The 22,207-nt window shown below is 38.8% G+C and overlaps 1 protein-coding gene across 2 annotated transcripts in view; it reads right to left on the bottom strand.

Annotated features, from left to right (window-relative positions):
* LOC137377567 (zinc finger MYM-type protein 3-like) overlaps nucleotides 1–22,207 on the bottom strand; it is a 130,074-nt gene that overhangs the window by 39,484 nt on the left and 68,383 nt on the right. Inside the window, exons 12-20 of one of the 2 annotated variants that reach the window (XM_068047330.1) lie at nucleotides 21,327–21,499; nucleotides 17,899–18,064; nucleotides 11,441–11,511; nucleotides 9,016–9,187; nucleotides 6,630–6,745; nucleotides 4,846–5,020; nucleotides 3,628–3,774; nucleotides 1,515–1,618; nucleotides 607–775 (exon numbers count right to left, since the gene is read on the bottom strand). In XM_068047330.1, the coding sequence (XP_067903431.1) occupies nucleotides 607–775; nucleotides 1,515–1,618; nucleotides 3,628–3,774; nucleotides 4,846–5,020; nucleotides 6,630–6,745; nucleotides 9,016–9,187; nucleotides 11,441–11,511; nucleotides 17,899–18,064; nucleotides 21,327–21,499 (1,293 nt within the window). The remainder of the gene's footprint in view (nucleotides 1–606; nucleotides 776–1,514; nucleotides 1,619–3,627; nucleotides 3,775–4,845; nucleotides 5,021–6,629; nucleotides 6,746–9,015; nucleotides 9,188–11,440; nucleotides 11,512–17,898; nucleotides 18,065–21,326; nucleotides 21,500–22,207) is intronic. The other variant, XM_068047331.1, reaches the window with a different exon arrangement.

Below are 22,207 nucleotides of genomic sequence, written 5' to 3'. Positions count from 1 at the left end.
TTCAGCTGCTTCATCAATGACTTTCCCTCCATCATAAGGTCATAAGTGGGGATGTTGGCTGATGATTGCACAATGTTCAGCACCATGTGCAACTCCTCAGATACTGAAGCAGCCCATATCCAGATGCAACAAGACCTGGACAACAACCAGGCTTGGGCTCATAAGTGGCAAGTAACATTCGCACCACACAATTACCATCTCCAACAAGAGCGAATCTAACTATCTCCCTTTGATGTTCAATGGCATTACCATCACTGAATCTTGCACTAACAGCCTGAGGGCTACCATTGACCAGAAACTGAATTGGACCAGCCACATAAGCTGTCCTGTAGTAAACTAATTTAGATTTCCAATTCAATGCCAACTAATGTCACATGAGGGCCAATTCTGCACTCTGGCCTACCTTTACTTTGGAACAGAGCAATTTTTTTTTTTTTTAAAAACAGTGCTAGTTCATCCTGGACTGCTTTTCTGCAGTACAGAACTAACTGACAGAGAAGTGGCAAGTGCTTTGGCCAGTGGTCTTGCTCAAACAGACTATTAGAGAAGGGGAAAAGGGTATAAACTATTCCCATGAAAATGAAATAAAACAAAGCACACACTTACGTCCAAACCTGAGTTCTTCACTTTTACTGGTATCGCCACTGGCATACTTGGCCTGGAGCCAGGACTTCCAGGCATTGACGCCATATGAGTAATTTAATCCAGTACAACACTGTTGGCTAGCAAGAGAATCACGTGAACAACTTTCTGAAAGCATTATCCGCTTCTGACCCTATAAGGTGAAAAACAAAAATACATTAAAAAAATCAAACACCAAACTTAAGTCTTGCTTTATGGCAAAGTGAAGAAATTTGGTCACATTCTCCTGAAAACCTCTTCCAATTGACCCACTTCACTCCACTTAATCTAAACTTCCTTTTGTTTCACAATTTAAAAAGGTGGCCCTAATTTCAAAAATCATTTACATAGAAGCAATCAATCAGTGACACTGGGGTACAACTTCACAACTTTTTGCCCCCTTTAGTATCTTATCCAAGTGGTCATTATTAATGTATGAAACAAGTTATTGAGTAGCATTGATCTGTCCAATGAAGGAAGTCCAGGTGAAATTTAATTTTGTCCTCACAATATGTTCACACACATCCACCTTCCAGTAGGGACCAACGCATAGAAGTCAGCAACAGCCACATTCACCCACCTACTCCCTGACCCAAAACACTTAAGAATTTGTAACCCCATTACCAACTCAACAAATCAGCTAACTACGGACGAGATCAAACATTCCCAACTTCTGTGGCCCAGATCTACATTGGCATTTACCAAACAAATTCTGGTGGTAGTGGGGCTTTTTTTTTAAATCCAAGACACTGATGGCAAGATTACCAAGTTAAAGCTCAACAATTTTGTATTAGTTTTTAAATGGACCAAAATGCTACAATCTGAACCTACTGACTGTTGCAGCTATCACATAGTTCTCTGAACAGACATACAAACGGCAAAAGAAATCGTACCCTTCTAACAGCTCGTGGAATTTCAGATTCTGGCTGCTCTTCATCTGTTGTCACAAGCCCACAGTCAAACAGGAAATCAACACCCGAATTGAGTTCTAACGGGGCTGGAAAATAAAAGATATGTATTTTTTTTTAAATGTATGAAAAAGAACTAAGTTAAAATTCACAAAAAGGTTTTACAGCAAAATTTGGGAAAATATGAAGATGATCGGCCTCTTTGGTTTCCTGATGGAAACATAAATCTATAGCTTGCAACAATTACTGCAATATAGTGAAAGCCATTTAAGCAAGTCACCTCTGTGGAAACTAATTTCCCAACAAACTGACTGCCACATGCTTGTAGAATAGCTAAGTCTCAGTTGACTGTTGAATTTGCACGCATATGACTTCCACTGTTTAACTTTGTCCCTTGTCTACATTGTCATAAGAGTTTTGTCTTTTAAAAAAAACTAGGAGGTCTGTGTGCCTTTAAGACTGGATTAAAAAAAGACTTTGTGAACAGTTACTGCAGAGACTTGTTGACATTTGGTATTTGAAGTGCAGACTGTAAACTCATATCCAAGCCAACAGGAAGAGTTGTGATTCTTGTCTGGTTATTCCTGGTAAAAAAAATGCTTTCAGTTTCATTTTTAAGCAGTGTACAAGAGACAAGGGGAGCTGTGAGCAGGTAAAAAGGGTTACTGCTGGAGACTGGCCAGGAATACAGCCCAGAAAACTCACTCTCCTGAAAAATAATTCCTCTATCAAGTAAAATTCTACTCTCTTCATGAAGTCAAAAGAACTTTGAAGGAACTGCAAATCTAATGAATGGGAGCTAAAACCCATGTTGCTGTTTATGCCCAGAGAGAGGGGAAGAGACCCAGAGAAAAGAGGAATTGCTACACTCTGTGGAGAAACACTGCTTTGCAGAAAGAAAGCTTGTTTTTCAAGTCTGGCAAGTTGTTGTTGCCTCCAGTCAAGAATCCCTGCCTTGAGTGTGTGTTCTGGAGTGCTGTGCTCTGTGGAGGAGGCTTCTTTGCTGAGAGTAAGTCCTGTTGACATCTGTGTTTTGGAAGTTCCTAAACTCACTCTACTGTTAAGCTGCTACTTTAAAACTTAAATAGACCTGTTGCTACAACCTGTTGCTGAAAGATCTGAGAGATGCCTGCTGCAGACAAGCTACCTTGAACACCTACCCACCATCGACTGCTAATTAATTTCACCTGGAGAGACATCGAGTGGCATCTGACTATTCGACTCTGGGACACATCACCGTTCCAGGAAAATACTACCAGAAGATACAACCCAGTTGTTTTATTATCTCCAAGAAACTGCTATAAAATCAAAATAACCATTTTTCCCTGTTAACCACTGGTAATTGAATGTGTGTGTGTGCGCATGAGGATTAGGAAGATCAAGTTATGAAATCTTTTCATACATATAGATTCATCTCATTATTACATAAAAAATAATTCCTTTATCAAGTAAAATTCTATTCTCTTTATGAAGTCAAAAGAACTTTGGTTTATTAAAATAGTTAATTTTGTTATTTAAAGAAACCTGGTTTGGCGTGCTTTATTCTGGGGATAAATAAAGTGATTAATTTGGCTAGTTTTTCCAGTAGGTGTGAAACTTTACTAATATGCTACGACCTGTGGAGTAGTGGAACTAAATTAACAGTACATTACTCCCACCTCGGTCGTAACAATATTCAGATAACAACCTGAACCATAAGCATCAGCAAGTCAATAGAACTATTACTTTTGGTTTGAACACTACTCATATCACTTTATATGGAAGACAGATGCTCAGATCATAAACCAACTTTTCTTCTCCCATTACCTACACGATAGGGAATAAATGCTATATGTCACAACTGTATTTAGACTTGCAAGTCAGTAAGTCCCTGTCAAACATCATTTTATAGTAGATACAAAGAGAGTAAACTGCAGATATGCTCCCTGGACTCCAAGACTGTTCAACATGGGATGGCAATTTAGCAATATTTTCACCTTTGCACTGGAAAAAAAATCAAGATTAGCAATTTTAAAAAGTTAAGCAGGTTTGCAACACATGGTCATTCCTAATATAGCTTCAAAGCAGCAGGAATCCATCAACAGCCACATATACTTACTTTTGGGGAAGTCCGCTTCCAAATCCTGCCCTGGTTCATCCAAGACGTTAGCCATTTTAACTGCCATGGCCAACACATCATCTCTGGCTGGTCCAAATAAGTCACAGTCTTCTAGGAGGCCATCAGCACTCTGATTGCTAGCAAGATCTGCTTCAGACAAGGAAGAAATAACTGGGTCTTATTGCATATTAAAAAGATAACTGACTTTAAAAGGCCATGGGTTGGAGGATATACAAAAGAAAATCCAAATACTGATCAACATTGTAACACAATTATCCAGTGAATATATATTTACATAAAAAAACTAATTTTCAGTGTTGGCTTGGCTCAGTTGTTAGCACATTCATCTCAGCATCAGAAGGTTTGGGTTCAAGTTGTTAATTGTTTTTAATTGTATGCAGGTGGTGGGCATTAACTAGGGATTCACTTGAGTTCCTATAAATAAGGAGACTGAAAATGGGTTTATTGAGTTAGGAGGTGCATATTTTGTAATGTGTAGCTATGTAAATAAAAGCATATCAAAGTGTATAAAGATTGGCTCCAGTTCTGTGCTTCACCACCAGGCTTTCTGGAATAGAACATAAGCTACACTTCAGGGGTAGAATATATAATTTGGACTGACACTCATGTGCTGTAATGAAGGACCATTGTATTGCTCTAAGTACTATATTTCCAATGAGATGTTAGAGAGAGGTAGAAGCTAAAGATCTCATGGCATGATTTGAAGAGAAACAGGAACTTCTACTGATCATCAGAAGGCGACAACAACAAATGCAATGCCAAAAAGTGAACAGAAAACAAAACTGGACATCATTTGCCATGTCGTTCTCCTTCCCACTGCTTTGTTTTTCCAATTATTTTCTCAACTAGAACCATGATCAATATCCATCATGATGCACATAAAAGCCTATTAAACCAATAAGAGTCACAGACCAGTGCAGAAGTTCAACGAGGAGCAGCAGATTTCTAAATCTGATAAACAACAGGTTACATACACGAGGACAAACTTTGAAACATAGTCTTTTGAAACCACAAAAAAAATTAAGACAATCTGGTACACAGCAGTGTACATTATATCAGAAGTCACATTGAGAAAATGTTCGACAATAGTGTATTACGGTTAATATTTTGAATAATATGCCTTGAAGAAGGATCCATTATTCATCAGAACAGATTTAGGAACAATGTTGAAAGAAAAAAGTACAGAACAAGACTTGCCACAAAGATCTGATGAAGCTTTCTCCATTTCTTCTGCCTCTGCTATCATCTCCGCCATGGCGAGTATATCAGCTTCAAATGGGTTTGAAGGAATTTTGACCTTCAGTTCCTCTATTGTCTCTACTATCTTATCAGCACTGTCTAAGGTGGTAGGAAGGAACATCGGAATAGGGACCTATTTTGCAAATCATATGACAGCTTGTTACGAAGGTAAAATATATGTAATTTCAAGTCTCACTAACAAACACGAACATTTCTGTACACGCTAATAACCCGAAAATATTTGTTTTATCTTTCTTTACTGTTCAATCTAGTAAAACCATTGTGGGCGGCACAGTGGTTAGCACTGCAACCTCACAGCTCCAGCGACTCGGGTTCAGTTCTGGGTACTGCCTGTGCAGAGTTTGCAAGTTCTCCCTGTGACCGCGTGGGTTTCCGCCGGGTGCTCCGGTTTCCTCCCACAGCCAAAGACTTGCAAGTTGATAGGTAAATTGGCCATTGTAAATTGCCCCTAGTGTAGGCAGGTGGTAGGAGAATGGTGGGGATGTGGTAGGGAATATGGGATTAATGTAGGATTAGTATAAATGGGTGGTTGTTGGTCAGCACAGACTCGGTGGGCCGAAGGGCCTGTTTCAGTGCTGTATCTCTAAATAAAAAAATAAAATAAAAAAAAAAAAAACCCATCCCACTAAATCATCCTCCACATCTGAGAATTCATCCAGATTCCAACATCTATCGATCTTTTAATGCTCTTCCTATAAACCACAGTTATACCTCAGGTTGCCCAATCCTCCTCCTCCAACAGTTAGATGCTGTATCCCCAAATGCCACTTTTTTCCAAAGTATAGCTTGATGGCATGCTCCAGATTGGGCTCCCCAAAATTCTAGCTAGATGCTTTGTCCCCCAAACCTTCTCTTCATCTAAAACCCATTAAGACCTCAAAACAAACAAATCCTCCTTAAAAACCCTGCCGGAAACTAAGTGCTCAATCCACTCCATCTATCAAAACCCACATAAAGCAACCGCTGTAATCGTTCATCTCAAACCCAACTGACATGTCCTCTAACCATTCAGAATTCCTCTACTAATAATGAGTTTTGCTGCAATGTTTAACCTTTTCAGTTTTTAACAATTCAAAATATGAAGATTTGTCTTGAATATGACACTGCCTACCACTGACAATTATAAGAATGTACACAACAGAACCATAGATGATTTGAGTATCAACAGGCAATTACACATGGCAAATATCACAAGCAAGCTTGATCCTGTGCTCACCGAACATCTACATATGCATATTTTCCAGCAAAAATCCCTGGACGGGGTTCAGCAGCAGAAACCCTGACTTATTCCCCTCCCTTTTCCCTTACTCCCATTCTGTCAACACTTAAACTTGAGTCTCTACAAAGAAGAATAACACTTAACAAGGTTAAAACAAAACAGTCAATGCTTTCAAGAGACAAAGGGAGGGGAAAAAATTAGTTGAAATTAAAACTAGCACTAGGTGTCTCCACCTCCTTCCCTCTCCCTGACTTTTATAAAAACAGTAGCTGAAAAGTGATTTTCTGATTTTAAAAACTTGCAAAATTAAATCTTAGCCAACAGAACTAATTTGAACCAGTAAGAAATTTGATAGCATGATCATTTGCATGCTTTCTATGCCACATGCACAAGCCTAAAAATGTAGCCCTAAAAAAATGAATTCATTCGCTTCTAATATGTATTTTGTAAATTGCTACATTTGAGTCAAAAATTCTTATGAATTACAAGTTACTAAACCTACCGGGATTGGCATAGAGAAAGGCACTGGTGTGTTTTGACAATACATATGCAAAGGCACTGGTATGAAGACTGGCACAGGGATGGGTACCACAATCAGCTGTGGCTTCCATTCCTCCTCTGAAACAGAAAAATCACAGATTTTAAAAAAAAATTTAAGTTTTGTAATTTTATTGCCCATTGATAAAAAAAACTGACTTCTTAGACTGGAAAATGTTTTAATTGTTTTTTTTAAAACCTTAAATCATAAGTTATTTTCTAAATGAAGCAATCCACAAGTAATTAAGATGAAGTTTTAAGTGCCAAATATAATCAAATCCTTGCCCCTCTCCCCAACCATTATAAACCCATTTCTCCAATGTTCAGATAAATGCCATGATTTTCTTTCATATAGCGAAAATGTGAAGAACCAAGGCTCACACTGCAGGATACTGTCAAGATTGAAAAATAAAGCAAGTATTTCAGTGATAAAGTATTAGTTTCCTAAAAGCCTAAAGATTGTAGAAGAAAAAGGAAAGTAAAAAGCACCACTGTCAAGAGCCTGAAAAGTTTCCTTGAAGTAGCTTGTATGATGAGGCTTGACTTCAAAACAAGATGGAGGGAGCAGGGACAGCATGTGAAGGAAAGATGCAAAAGGAGGATGGCCCATCAGCTGACATGTTTTTTCTCATATTATGAAGATAAACAAAGATGAGCAAGGCCTTTCAGGCCATCTAGCTCACTTTCCACAGAAACCCATGCCATCACCCCCACTACAACCCCATTAAAGTACTTAACTACCTCTTGAATAACTTGAGAGCCTTTGCTTCCAACAAAAAAAAATTGCATTTATACAGTGCTTTTAACACAGAAAAACACTTGTAATGACTATCCACTGATGCTTCTAGAGAAGGAGTGTGTATTGACTTGTGCATATAGAGAAGCAACTTTTAAGGGGTACTGGAGGACACCTGGCTCTTTCGGAACCATACTGCAGCAAAAATCAAACAACTTCAAAAGGGGGTGAGGCAGGCAGGAGAGGAAAAGGTGAGGGGAACATGGAAGAAAAAAGTAAAAACTTTTTCCCCTTCTCTTAGGATTTTCCAATTGCACCACTCCACCCCACTCAAGGCTTGAGCCATGAATACCAGTTTGGGGGGGGGGGGGGCAATGACAAATCCAACGCCTGGGGAAACTGACAGTCAAATTGGATAGTGGTTATTTTCAGTGGAAAAGCTGGACAAATAGTAAAACAGGTAGACATGCATTTACATAGCACCTTATCAAACTCTCAGAAACTCAATCACTTTCCATACATCACTTTCTAAAGACCAGTATATAGAAATCATTGCAAGCATTTTGTACACAGCAAAAAAACAAAAATCAGAAATATAATGAATAAGCAGCTGATTCAGAAAGAATTGGTTGGGGGATGGGTGCTAAGGACACAGAAAACTCCTTGATCCTCTTGAATAGTGAGGTCTTCAATGTCCAAATGAACTACTGGAAGTCAGATGGGACCTTAGCTTGAAAGGGCAAGACCTTGAACAACATACTATTACAAGTACATCTCCAAATGACTTGCTGGGCCATTTCAAAGGACATTAAGCACTAACCACAGTGTAGGAATGGAATTAAAAATAGCTCAGACAAGAAGAGGACAACAGGTTTTCTTCTCTATAAGGTTATTAATGAACCAGTTTATTTTAAGACAATCAACAGTTTCATGGTCACTTTTACTGATTCCTGGTTGTTACTTGAAGTTTTTTTTTTTAAAAGACAGAATTCAAATTCTAAAACTGCCATGATAGGATTTGAACTCATGTTTTCTGGATTATTAGTTCTGGCATCTGGATTACTAGTCTGGCACCACCAATACACCATCTTACCCTCGATGTAGTCTAGCCAGACCTGGGGGTTGATGATTAAACCAGCTGTGTGGCAGATATGCTCAAGATTACGCTTTTGGACTTGAGACAGCAAAGATGGGGGCCATGCCAGAAGGGAATAACCAGGAAGAGCCTACTCTCAGATTACAGTTCCAGGCATTAATCACTTCTCAATAGGTATTTTATCAACTTCATATACATCCCCTATTGTTTGAGTAGAGTACTCAAGATTAAATTTATGAATTCCCTTTAGTATCTTAGATATAACTCCATCATTCCCTCACATCTGCCTTCACTAGCTATTAGTATGAGCAGCAGACAGCAAGGGGGAAGGGGGAGCAGACAACAACAAAATGTGTACACTGAACATCCTGAATATGACAAGCAATTTAAGAGTTGATTAAAGGCCTTCAGTTTCTCCGCAGCCTTTCAACAAAGAGGAGCAAGAAATGCACAGCAGGTTAATCAATTGACTACACATCACTAGCATCAATAGTGTTCTGTTTCATCTTAATTATTTACCTGTTTGACATCCTTTGGACTTCATTTCAGGTTTACAGGAGATGCCCTTATTCTGAGTCAAGGGTTTACACAGTATAGCCTTATTCTTCAGCGTCACAGGAGGTGGAGATGGCGGTGAAGGTGGCGGAGGCGGCGGTGGCGGTTGTTTTGATGACCGAGTCTGTACAGATGCCTAATAAGGAACATTTTAAAATTAGAAATATACAAGGCAGTTATCACATTACTGGAAGAATGATTTTTGAACACAAACTATTTTAGCCCAAGTGAATTAAATGCATGTGAAAATACATCATGCAGACAACCAAGTTTCCAGGTTGATTTCTTGGTCTGTGCTGAGTCAGTCAATTTCAGCCAGGGTGGGAGTGGGGCCACAACAAGAGGCCTTCCTCACCCCACACAAATCACAGCCATGGTTCTGTTCCAAATTGCTATCCAGTGATGCATGCTCAAGAGTACCTTTGGGGTCAATGGAAGAGCCGACAGTATCAAGTTGAGCTGTGTTGCCCTCCTCACACTCACTGCCCAAGCTTGCACATGAAGAATGGTCACTGGGTGAGATAGAGCGCTACTTGCAATCACAAGACCGAACTCTAGAATAGGTTAGTCGGGATAAATGGGGGATAAGAGAGGAAAAAGTACATTGAAGATGCTGCCACCCTCCAAATATATGGAATGTTACTGGGAGTCATAAGAACAAAAATCACAAGGCGATGACTGAAAACAACATACTCAACATTTTGAATCCCACTCTAGAATTCTTCCAACTTTTTCATACAAAATTAGGTTCTGTTCTTTGAACACAACAACCCACAATTTCAGATCTCTGCAATAAGCAATGTGCTGTATCACATTTCCTGCCCAGCACCCCCCAAAGTACTGCTCTTCTTTCAGGGCTAAACATCAATGATTATTTTACAGTTGATCATGGTCTGCAGAAGTTTGCCCAATTTCATAACTGGAACATGCACCTATTTTATCTATAGCCATCCTACAACAATATGAGTGAAATACTAAATTGTTACTGGGCTTCTCCCCATTTTGACTTTATCATCTTCTTGATTGAAAGGACCTCAAACTCTCATCAAAATCCTTTCAACTTCAATCCTTTCCACAAGACCAGTAAACTATGATCCCATTCAACACAGTAGACAGAAGAGGACCATAAACCCCCTCCCTGTCTGTTATCTCTCCAGTTTTTCACTTCCACAAGAGGCCATCAAAACAAATGTTGAGAAGGAACATAGTTTTTTTTTTAAAAAAGGACTCAAAATATAAACCTCAAACAACTGCAGGCAAGGAAGGAACTCTAAGTCCCTGTGAATATTTGTATATACTCACAGAATTACCTTCCATTCCATTTAAGATAATATTTTTGGTTATAAATACACCGAGACTAAGATTTTCAGTTCAATGTGATCACCCCCTTCCCAGGGTAGTGCATAAGTGCAAGACTCCCAATAAAAGCAGTTAATGCTTTACAAACTGAAATACGAACAAAATATGCTTAAATACACAGTTCTGATGAAGAGTCAAATCTGAAACTTTACCTATTTTTCTCTTTCAGATGTTGAATGGCCTGCTGTACGTTTCCAGCATTTTTTTGTTTTTATTTCAGATATTCAGCATTCACACTGCTTTTTACCAATGCTTTGCTGATTAACTCCTTAATAAATAAAAGTTATATAAAATAAATGGTTAATAATGGGTTTGAAGGTAGGATAAGCACAAAGATAAATCAAATGCTCCATGGAACAGAGTGTCTCTTGCAGTGCTGGGACTGTGGAGGGCAGCTGACTACTTATGAACGAGTAATACAAATACAAGGTAGAAACTGTGGAGTTTTGTTCAACTATCATTGGAGACCATACGATATTTTGCAGAACTTTCCCTCTTATGATTACAATGGTGGCACGAAATCCATCACAGGACAGATTGTACACAGTCTGTGGAGGAAGTGAGCTTGATAAGCCATATAGCCTTTTCATGTTCAATGCTTTCTTACATTGTCTGTATCCAAATATGATTATGTATCCATTACACAAAACCAGAAACAAAATTTCACATTCTGCAGAGTAACAAAAAGCAAAAACAAAAGTAAAGGATTAAGACTTAACTGATTAAAAAAATGATAAAATTGCGATTTCCTGACCTTTGATAACATGTTCAATATGCCTCAAGTGTACAGAGTGCATCCAATTCCCATGGCAACTTTTCTCTAATTCGGGAACTTTTTTCTTTAAAGTTATGAATGGAATATGGATGCACTTACCTCAGACATTCAGAGCTCAATCTCTCAACTGTTCAACTAGCACCCAGAGCATGGGAGGAAGCACATTGAATGTGGAGTTAAAATGGTTAAAAAAAACACTTCAATCCACTCCTGTGGCAGGTGGAAGATCATTCAAAACAAAAAAGCTTTACTTACTTCAAATTTCGTGGGAGAGGGAGTCGGAGAGGGAGTCGGAGACGTCGCATTCTTAGACTCCTGCGCCTCATCTGCAAACAAAAGACACAGATTGTTTGAAACAAACTGAGCCGATGTTTGTGACTGTGCACGTTCGAGAGTGCACATTTGTGGGTGTGCATATTTACAAAACTTCAGCAAGTTTTTTTTTCCAAAAATCATCCACATGATAATGTGGAAGTCATTTGAGGTCACTACTGCACATCTCTGTACTTGCACTAGTTTGCGCGAGTCGTGCAACATGTGCACGGCATACTACCAACCAGTTTCTCATTGTAGAAATATATCTTTATAGGTGTGCGATACATTTTTTTTAAGCATGACGAAATGAAGCAGTTAAAAAATATTTTTGAAATGCTGGTAGCTGACTGAACAGGCTTAAGAGGACCATGGGGCGCACATTCTGATATCTGGAATTTGGATTTGAAAACAGCTCAGATCAATGGGACTAAAAAGGTCACGTCCCTGTGCCACCAGAAATGTGTTAAGTAAAATGAGTCTGGTGCAATCCAACCAAGTACCTGACAGGCATGTGCGCATTGCATAAAACTAGAATCTAACCCAAGTTAGCTGTAAACTGAGATTTAATTTGTGGCAAAGTGGAATGAGAATTAAATTGGAAGTACGGTATTACTATACCTACTCAATACATATGCGGCATGCAAAAATCATCCTTCACTTGATCAAAGCAGAAGAAACTTAAAATTGGAAACAAAAAATAATAAAAAACACATTTAACCAAAATATTATATCCATTTCACCGACTTGTGCAGAGCTAAAAGTCATCACAATGGGAATGGGTGCTCGTTATTCTACAGGGATGACACCACACAGAGATGGGGAAATAGACTGCAATGTCAAAGTCATTCTGCAGGAACACGTGTTCTGATAAATCAACTCTACTGAACAGCTTCCAATTATAAAAGAGGCGCACCTATAAACCTTGTCCGTATATCAGTCACATCTTGTTGGGCTGGGTCAGTGGCCTGGAGGTATGGCTGCAAACCTTTTGTCAAGTTCAAAATTGGGAGTCCAAGAGTTGGATGGTGGGGGTTTGCTTTGCTGATGACAATTCACCAAAACTGAAAAAAATTCTAATTCTCAAAAAAAAACTAATTGAAGCAGAGTTGAGAAGCGTTCTTTTTTGCCTAGTTAACACCTTAGAAACTCGTGAACAGCCCACTCAAACGAACTATGCATATTAGCATACTCCTGTATTATTTTAGCAGATGTCACCCGATTAAGTAATTGTTGTTACACTAGCAGTCACCAAGTAATTTAAAGGCTTTTCTACCCTATTCTTTACACAACGCTTGTATGTCTTGTATATCTCTGAGGAGCAGCCTTTCAATCACTTGTGCTAGTTCCCAACTCCCAACTATAATGCTCCAAGCAAACAAATGAAGGAGAACAGTAAAGACTTTGCCTGCAAACAGAATGTTGTCCTTTATTGCAAGGGGAATGGAATATAAAAGTAAGGAAGTTTTGCTACAGGGCATTGGTGAGAGCACATCTGGAGTACTGTGTACAGTTTTGGAGCCCTTACTTAAAGGAAATAACTGCATTAGAAGCAGTTCAGAGAAGGTTCACTAGACTGATTCCTGGGAATGAAGGGGTTATCTTATGAGGAAAGGTTGGACAGATGGGGCCTGTATCCATTAGAGTTTAGAAGAATGAGAGGTGATCTTATTGAAACACAAGATCTTGAGGGGACTTGACATGGTGAATTCTGAGAGGATGTTTCCCCTTACGAGAGACACTAGAACCAGGGGACACAGTTTACAAATAAGGGGTCTCCCATTTAAGATGGAGATGATGAGAAAACTTTTCTCGCTGAGGGTCGTCAGGCTACGAAATTCTCTTCCCCCAAAGAGGAGTGGAGGCAGGTTCATTGAATATTTTTAAGGTATTGATTGACAAGGGAGTCCAAGGGCATAGGAGGTAGACAGGAATGTAGAGTTGTAGTCGCAATCAGATCAGCCATGATCTTATTAAATGCTGGAGCAGGCTCAAGGGGCCTACTTCTTCTCCTAATTCGTATGTTCACATGAGACCAATTGCAGCTGACATTAATGAAACATAAGCTTCACTGATAAATCAGGAGACACACAACGCATCAAGGGCAAGATAAGCATCCTTTCTATCTTCCCATTTGGTGAGATAGAAAAATGCTTCTGTCTGCTTAACTCCATTTCCCACCTCTCCAGGTGAGTCATGGACTGTGACAGACATTTGCTATAATGATGTTACACAGTATTCGACTAGAATATTTAATTTACTCATGAATAGCATGTAGATTGGAGTATGCTACAAGGTAGGAATACCTCTCAAGAGTTTCAGGCACTACCCTAAACCACGGGAAGTGAAACTCTATAAAATTACAATTTCACCACAACTCAGATAAATTGTACTCGTGGTCCATATTCCAAGCCAGTGTTGTTCACATTGACATGTGCAAATTAAGTTCATGGCAGTCTCCTGATGCCATTGCCTCATGTGACTGATTAAATCTGCTTCCACATGCAAGCCACATAATTTAAACTGAAGTGATATCAGGTTTTATTTTACTGCCCATTACAGGAAAATAGCATATGTGCATTTAAATAATGTTCAAGTCACTAAAAGTAGGAAAATGCCAGTCATTCATTCGCTGTTCAGTCACCCAAATGTAGAGCTACTTAATCATATTTCAGTCTTGACTGCAACATATTCTTTAATTTACAATTAAAATCTTGGATAGGACACAATTAACTAGAGACATCAAATACAGATGCTGTAAATGGTACAATTTACTCTGTGTACATTTTGTGCCAGTATCAACTAAGGGGCACAGACATCACATTTCTTCAGTACAACCAAACACTACAACCAAATTGTTGACTGGCTTCCAAATGTAGCTTCAAAGCAGAGCCCTACGAACTTCAAGATCACTGCAGAGCATTTCCTAGGAGCAAGCAATCCACTGGACACAACCCTTCATAGAGAAATTGACTGCTTCTGAATTGCCACATAATCTTACAACATCACAATAGCAAATATCTATACATTTAGGATTTCTCTAACATTTTACATTTGCATTAACTTGGTTCTTTGAAGGAACAAAGAGACCAGATTTTGTAGGAAAAACTATTATTTTTCTACCTATTGCCAAAGTATTTTATTTTACACCCTTCACTAATTGATCCTAATCCAGTGCATCTGGATTTGGAGAATCTACCATGGATTTGATAGTGCTGTCACTATATTCATTTATTATGTTGATACTAGTGTGCTAGGACTGAAGGACGAGTACACAGAAAATTGCACGTCAGCAAATACACTTGACTAATATACAGTACGCTCCTTGATTACTCCAAATTCATCATCTTAAGTCGTTCCCACGACTACCACCAGTGTCATTCCTGTAATCGTCAACATTTTAACCTAGAGTTTTAAAGCTCAAACTTTCCCTCGACACCATCTAACTCTGGAAGGATAAAATTCAAGATAGTACTGGTTAATTTATCACAACTGAAGTAGGCATTATACAAAAACACATGCGCTGTGCTGCACTTCACTGAAATTGTAGTTAATAACACAGTCTCAGTCTTAGTTCAATGTCATTTTGACGTACTTTTTAAATTTTAAATTTATTCTAAAAGTTGGGTTGCAGCTGTCATTTGTTCCACAAGTTCAGACAAAGTGGTTGTGCAAACATTGGAACAAATGGCAGCTTTCCTGCTCACCTCCAACAATCAATAATTTTATATATTTTATGACTATAATGAAGCACAAAATAAAAAATGCTGAATTATACTGCATGTTCATCAGCATTTGTAAGTAGAAAAGATATACACTAACATTTTGTGGATCCTTTGTTAGAAAGTTGATGATCAGCCATGATCATAATGCATGGCGGAGCAGGCTCAAAGGGCCGAATGCTCCTATTTTCTATGTTTCTAAGTTTTTGATGGAGGGTTTATATCAGTAACACTTCTTTATCTTAGACCAACCAGATTTCCAGCATTTGTACTTTTCTTTATTTCTAGACACGCATACACGCAGCATTACAAGATACTTATTCATCACTCACTCAATTGTAGAGACTGCCAACAAGAGGCAAAGTCCTCTTACATTTTCTAGAAAATGTAAAATATGGTATGGTACTAGCCATGAGTCCCTATTCTTTGCAATCTGAACCAAAAGTGGAGGTACTCGTTATAGATTCCCAGCTTTCGGGTAAGGTGAAAGAAAAGAGTTGAAAAACAGCTATTATACGTCAGACCACAATCCAGCAAACGCTGCTGGAAATGTTCATCTGTGAAGACTAGAAGTGGAAGTTAGGCAAGGGTCTTATTATTTCCCCACCAACAATCAGAACATCTCACCAATGCTCACATCAATAAACATTGCCATCTGAGGAACCATATTCCAGCATGAGTCCTCATCTTCAGCAAAGAAAGCTGAAGTAAGAAAGACAAGAAAAAACTGTCAAGATCATTTATAAGTGTTACAAAGTCGCTGAACTAAATATTGCACTGTTTTAACCAATCACACTGAGCTCTGATTAATGGATGCCCACCACCCCCGCCCCCCAGAAAAGAAATTTTTTTTAATAGCTGCATGCCTTTTCAAAAGCTCTCTACTTATACTAGTATTATGACTTCTGAGCAGTGACTAAGAAGCCACTGTACACAGATTGATGGAAAGTTCTAATCATAAAAAATTATTTAAAGGAGTTCCAAAGTGTGAAGCATTAAAACCCAAGGCCTTGGAATTCAAGTATGGTATAACATTAATACAATGCAAATGCATAAAAAGACTGTCCACTATTTGAACAGAATAAACAGTTTAATGCCTTTGCTAAAACTGAGAGGAATTTAAGATAAACATATCACATGTACATTATTAGTAACTCACTGCAATTTCAGCTTACGAGGTCACAGAGAGACTATGTAAACTACACGATATATAACAAGCATCACCTCAGCTCAGTGCTAGCATTCTCACCTCTGAGCCAGAAAATGGCAAGGTCAATTCCACTTTAGGATTTGAGCACATAATCAATGTTGAGACCTCCAGTGAAGGAATGCTGCATGATCAGAGGTGCTGGGTTTTGGAAGATAGATTAGAGGTCCTGCCTGCTTTGCCTGTTCATATAAGAAAAATCCTACGGCACTATTTGAAGAGCAAGCAAATGCTCCCACTGTCCTGGGCAATATTAAACCACAAACGAGCACCACCAAAAAAAAGTTAACTAATGAACTATCTCATTGCTCTTTGTGGGAGCTTGCAGTGGTCAATTTGGTTGCCATTAGCCTACAGAATAATAAACTAAGTTTCAAAAAAGTAATGCTTTGGCTATGAAGTACTTAAGGAAATCTTGAGGATGTGAAAGTTCTGTATACATAGAGAGATCAGGGGAGATTCGTATGACATGGAAAGATGGCATTCACATGTAGAATACCAACAAAAAAAATTTTTTTAACAAAAAGGATTGCAAGATGACAAAGGCACCAACAGATGCACTTTCAATTCAACTCATTCTTCAGTTGTCACTTTAAGCAATATCATTGTGGGATAGGCCCAAGAAAAGATGTGTTACATCCTCAGAAGAAATGAGAGCACATCATCACTGAATCACTCAAGCACCTCTCAGCAGTCAGGATAATAGATCTAATCAGTCACCTCTACCCACCCCAATGAGTGAGAGATGCCCCAACTAAGTAATGGAAGAAAGGACAGCCGTAAAAAAAAAGACACATTCGACAGAGAAAACAATTTCTTCCAAGTGGATGTGTAAGCAGCACACATGGAATTTTTTTTGGCAGGGAGAAATAAATTTTTTTGGGAGCAAGTGATAGCCATGCCACCCCTTCCTCAGGATAAGAAAATGTAATGGAGAGAAAATACATGGAACAGTGTAATTATAAAGGCAATAATTTCAGAGGCCCCTGACCTTAACAGCAAAAGCATTGTTCTAGCCATTTTAAGTATTTATTTGAAGAGGAAAGTCGAATTACTGGCTGAAATCATACTTTTCCTCTTCTTCAAAACAAACATATACTGCCAGGTTTATCATCCAACTTTATTCTATTTAAGGTGTGCTTTCATCAAGCATCCAATAGTGAGAACATGGGGCAGCAATGCCCAAATCACTGATGTGCAATGGTGCAGTGAATGAAGAGTTACCTATGATACGATTACTGCAAGTTTACAGAGATGCACAGATAACAGCTGATAAAGCGAAGATTAGAACTCGCAAACATCAGCTAAGAATAGTCAAGTAGTCACGCCCCAATGGTTGCTGTGAAATGGCCAACAGATCAAAACTATTAATTCCATTGTTAGCAAAGCACCATTTGACACGGTGATGCAATTTTCTCTACTAGTGTATCACGTCCACTGCCTACAACATGCGACTTTCTCTACCCACTTACTGTTGAGCAGACTTTCAGGTCCCTTCTGCGTCGCTAGATTGGGCTGGTTTTGCTGACTGTAGAAGCGCAAGAGGCACTGCTGGTTGCAGAAGTGTTTAATTTCCCCGCGCCAGTGTACCGTTTCCAGAAGCTTGCCCTGACGTTTGCAGGCATGGCATCTGGCTACCTGAAGGACACAGTGAACAATTAGGAAGCAGTCACCTTCCACACCCAAACAAACATGTTGCACAAGGCAGGTCACAGCTGTTAACACAAAGCATGGAATGAGAAAAAGGCCATTCAGTGCATCAAGCCTGCTCCTTCCACAGACCGTGTACAACCTGCCCTATCACGGGCTCTACCACGTTTCTTTAATGACCTGAGGGAAAGTTCTGCAAAATTTCTCCCGCTCCCAAAAAGGTTGAACATGCCTCCACAATATCTATCCACAGTCACTCAAACCTGGCCAGTTGCTCTCCGCAGATGACATTTTCATGGTCCCAGCAGCACAGGAACCATCGTGTTCCATGGAGCATTTGATGATCTCTGTCTGTACCTATCTCTATAATCTTAAATCGTATTCCTAGCCAGATATTTATCCAGCTTTTTTTTTTGGTGGAGTTATCGACACCATTAACTGCTTTTGCCAGGAGTCCATTCCACAGATCCATCACTCTGTGAGGAAGGGGGGAGAAAAGGTAAGATTTGTAGCCAACTCTGAATGACAAGATGGTGAAATTCAATGTCTTAAATACAACATCATCTGTAAGAAAATATCCATGCCTCTGTTTAAGGCTGACTGCATAATCCAGGTTCACAATATGCCTGTGGAGAAACAGCGGAAGATAGATTTTTTTTTTAAACCGCCAAAATAGCTAATGTAAGGACATGCAATATTAGAAAAGAACAAATTTCAACAATAGCACAAGCAATTTTTTCTAAGTTTTTTTTGACAATGACATGTTTTGTAATATATATATATCATAATCATGACCCACCACTTGGTATGAAAACACCTCTCGAGGCTGACCATTACCTAACTACAAGTTTGTCCTTTGAGTTCTTAGTCAAGCAGAAGCTCCCAGAGCTATCCCCCGGGTCACTTGCATCTTCACTGATACACTGGCAGAAGAAGTGGCCCCTAGAAAGAACTCACTGGCTCAATTACTTAATCAAATAATTTTACAGCACAGGCAGCCATTTGGCTCAAAGTTTTGCGCCATTTTTCTGAAAGAGCTATTTACTTAGTTCTATTTCCTTACCCCATACCTTTTAATTTTTTTTAATTTATGCACTTCATTTTTAAAAACATTCAGTATCTTAATCCTTAATCTAAAAAAACCTCTAACCTTATTGCTTTGTGATCTTAAAAGTTTGCCACCCTGCCACCACCCAGTTATCAATGCATCAACCTATCAAAATCACTTTTTCCTTGCTTACCTTCGCAAAGCCCCTCAACATTTCCCGTTTCTTTAGTCCATCCTCATAATTGACATCATCTTAGTGAAGCATTTCTGTACTCCCCCTCCAAGGATTTAGCATCCTTCCTCAAACACAGCACCCAAAACTGACTATATTCTAATTGCACATAAGCAATGATTAGACGAAGTCTCCACTTGCAAGACCTCGGATTTTGTATGCTTTATTTTACAAAAGCTCAAATCAACTTATCCTTCTACTTACAATGGTTTACATACCTATATTCCCAAGTCCCTGTGCTCATTTACTCATTTTAAAGTTTTATATTTTTAGTATATATTTTCTCTTGTCCTTCCTTGCAAAATGTGATCTCAATTGTTCGCATGAAATTTCATTGGTCAGGTATCTGTCAATTCTGTTGGCATATTTTCCTGGAATCTTCCAAACAAATTTATCAAGCTTTCTAATTTTGTGTCTTCTAGATCTTTTGATTTTGTTGTCCCTATACTAAAGTCTAGATCTCAAATATTATACAAATAAATAATACATGCATCTTATATAATGTTGATAACATATGATAGTGGTCACACCACTACATATAAAGAATATATACATTGGCAATTGCTCTCAAGTTCCTGTCTTTTAATTTATCCATGCTGACATTTTTTAAACACTGTGAATCTTAAGTTTTATCAACATACCCATTCCTTTGGCACAACTTCTACATCCAAGACCTTCGAAGCACTGTGGTTACAGCTGCTGCTTCCTCTCAGACTTCCCTCAGCATTCTAAGATGCAAGCCAGCAGTCAACTTTTTACGACTTCACTATCTACACTTATTTAATCTAATTGTTCCAACTCCTCTACTCATACTCTTCCATTTTTACCATCACATTAGTTTGTGAAAGCCAAAGGACTAATTTAATATCTGCACCATTCCTTCATCCATCCATTCTGTAACTATTTTAATTTAACTTTATAAAATTCCTTACTATTTGTGTTACTGGCCAGCCTGTCTAATCTTTTTGTTTACCAGTTATATTTTCTATACCTTGTTTGATGTTGCAGTCCTGTATTTGTGATTTTAATTTCTCTAATCATCCAAAGAAATTCAGCTTTTTCTCCTTTACTATTTCTGGGATTGCATTTAGATTGTACCCAATAATGTCCTCTTGGGAGAGTTTCCCATTATCCACCACCTGATCTTCCAATTCTCTCTCCAATTGATCTGGACTTAGTCCTTACTATATTGTTGAAGTTTACTTTTTAAAGAAGTAATTTACTTCTATTTGTAACTGTTTGTTCACCTTATCAGTGTATGCCCAGCAATTTGGTGTGGAAAGGAAAAACGCGAGGTACAAAAATAAATTTATACCTTCAAGAATTACAGAGGTGGGGGGGGGGGGGGGGAAGAAACTGTCTTGCATACATTAGCTATGCAAAACTCTCAGCACTTCACTCTACAATGAAAAATACATAGCTACTTTATGGACCACTCAGGAAACAGAACTGTGGTAACTTGAAGGCTTGCACAGATTAAAAAAACTTTTTGTTTACTAAAAGATAATGCAGAACAGAAAAGGTTAGTACAATGCAGACAGCATATTTTCAAACCTACTGCATCAGCATTATTTTTATTCAAAGTACTTGGTGAGCTTTTCTTCAAATTTCAAACCATTTTAGCTCCTCTGATGACTCGGCAGTTAACAATGCCTGGTGTGGTACGAGCCACACAAAAGGTGAAGGCGCCACATTCAACCTCTAGTTAAGGTAAGTTAGCTGATTTTTTTTCAGGGCAGTTATATGGGTACAACATTTGGACAGGGCATCCCCGGGATAGGGAGGGGGAAATAAAAAGTCTTCCACTATAATCCATACACTCACACTGAATTATTGATCTCACAACTCTAGTCTGCAGGTGTAAAACCTTGAAGTTCTTTTGCCCAGAGGTGAAAGAAGAGGGGGGGAAAAAAAGATGCGAGGGTGAATGCAAAAGCCAGAAAACTAATGATATGCAACTTCCTACTGACCTTGAAGTACCACAGTAGGTATTTGCTTTTGCATTCCTCCCCACAGAAATCCCATGTATTTCCATCCAGCTCTTTGGTCACTGCCCTCTGACAGGTCTGGGAACAGTAAGCACACGTGATGCAGCACAAGCCCAGGTTTTTGGTAAAGTCCTGCTTATAAAGAAGCACACAACCTGCAGACAATGCACACAAAGAAAGAAAATTAAAGTAGGTCAAGAATACTGCAGCAAATCAATTACATCCAATGGCAAAGAAGAAACCCAGTATTTATAACTCTCCTTCTAAAAGTTATCTTTTCCCCACTAGATTCTCCTCGTAATTTCCATCGTCTTTGCACAGTGGGTAGGTAGCCTGTTCCCAAGCCTTCAACAGCAGTCCACAGAAGTGACAATTAGGATACGAACAAGAAGAAAAAACAGTATCGGCAAAGCGTGAAGCAAACCCAGTCAATGGTTGGACCACGATAGATCAGCGACAAAAAGACAACCCCACCCCCTCGCCACAATCAATACATCAGGTCTAGGACACATGATGTTCTTTCATATCAGTGATATCACCAGAGTAGTCTGTAAACAAGATTAAAGAACATGACAGTTGGGATGGGAAGTGCCCCATTTGTGTGAGCATAGACAGATCTACCTACTTTGTAGGCTTGCCTCCATTTGTCAAATTGATAAACATTTAACACATACTAAATGAGTGTAGTCTAGCAAAATAGTTTCCATTAAAACCACGCAACGACCATTCATCTTTGCACATCTTGACACTAGTATTTAGTCTCATACATGATCTAACATAGATCCTGGGACTTCATACAGCAGAGCACAAGGAAACTATGTGCAGCACTATAGGGACACTTTGAAACAAATGGTAGCACATGG

The sequence above is a fragment of the Heterodontus francisci genome, chromosome 15 (genome assembly GCF_036365525.1).
Source record: "Heterodontus francisci isolate sHetFra1 chromosome 15, sHetFra1.hap1, whole genome shotgun sequence".
NCBI classification, from domain to species: domain Eukaryota; kingdom Metazoa; phylum Chordata; class Chondrichthyes; order Heterodontiformes; family Heterodontidae; genus Heterodontus; species Heterodontus francisci.
The sequence above is the reverse complement of the archived record's forward strand: the minus strand, read 5'-3'. Positions and strand labels throughout refer to the sequence as shown.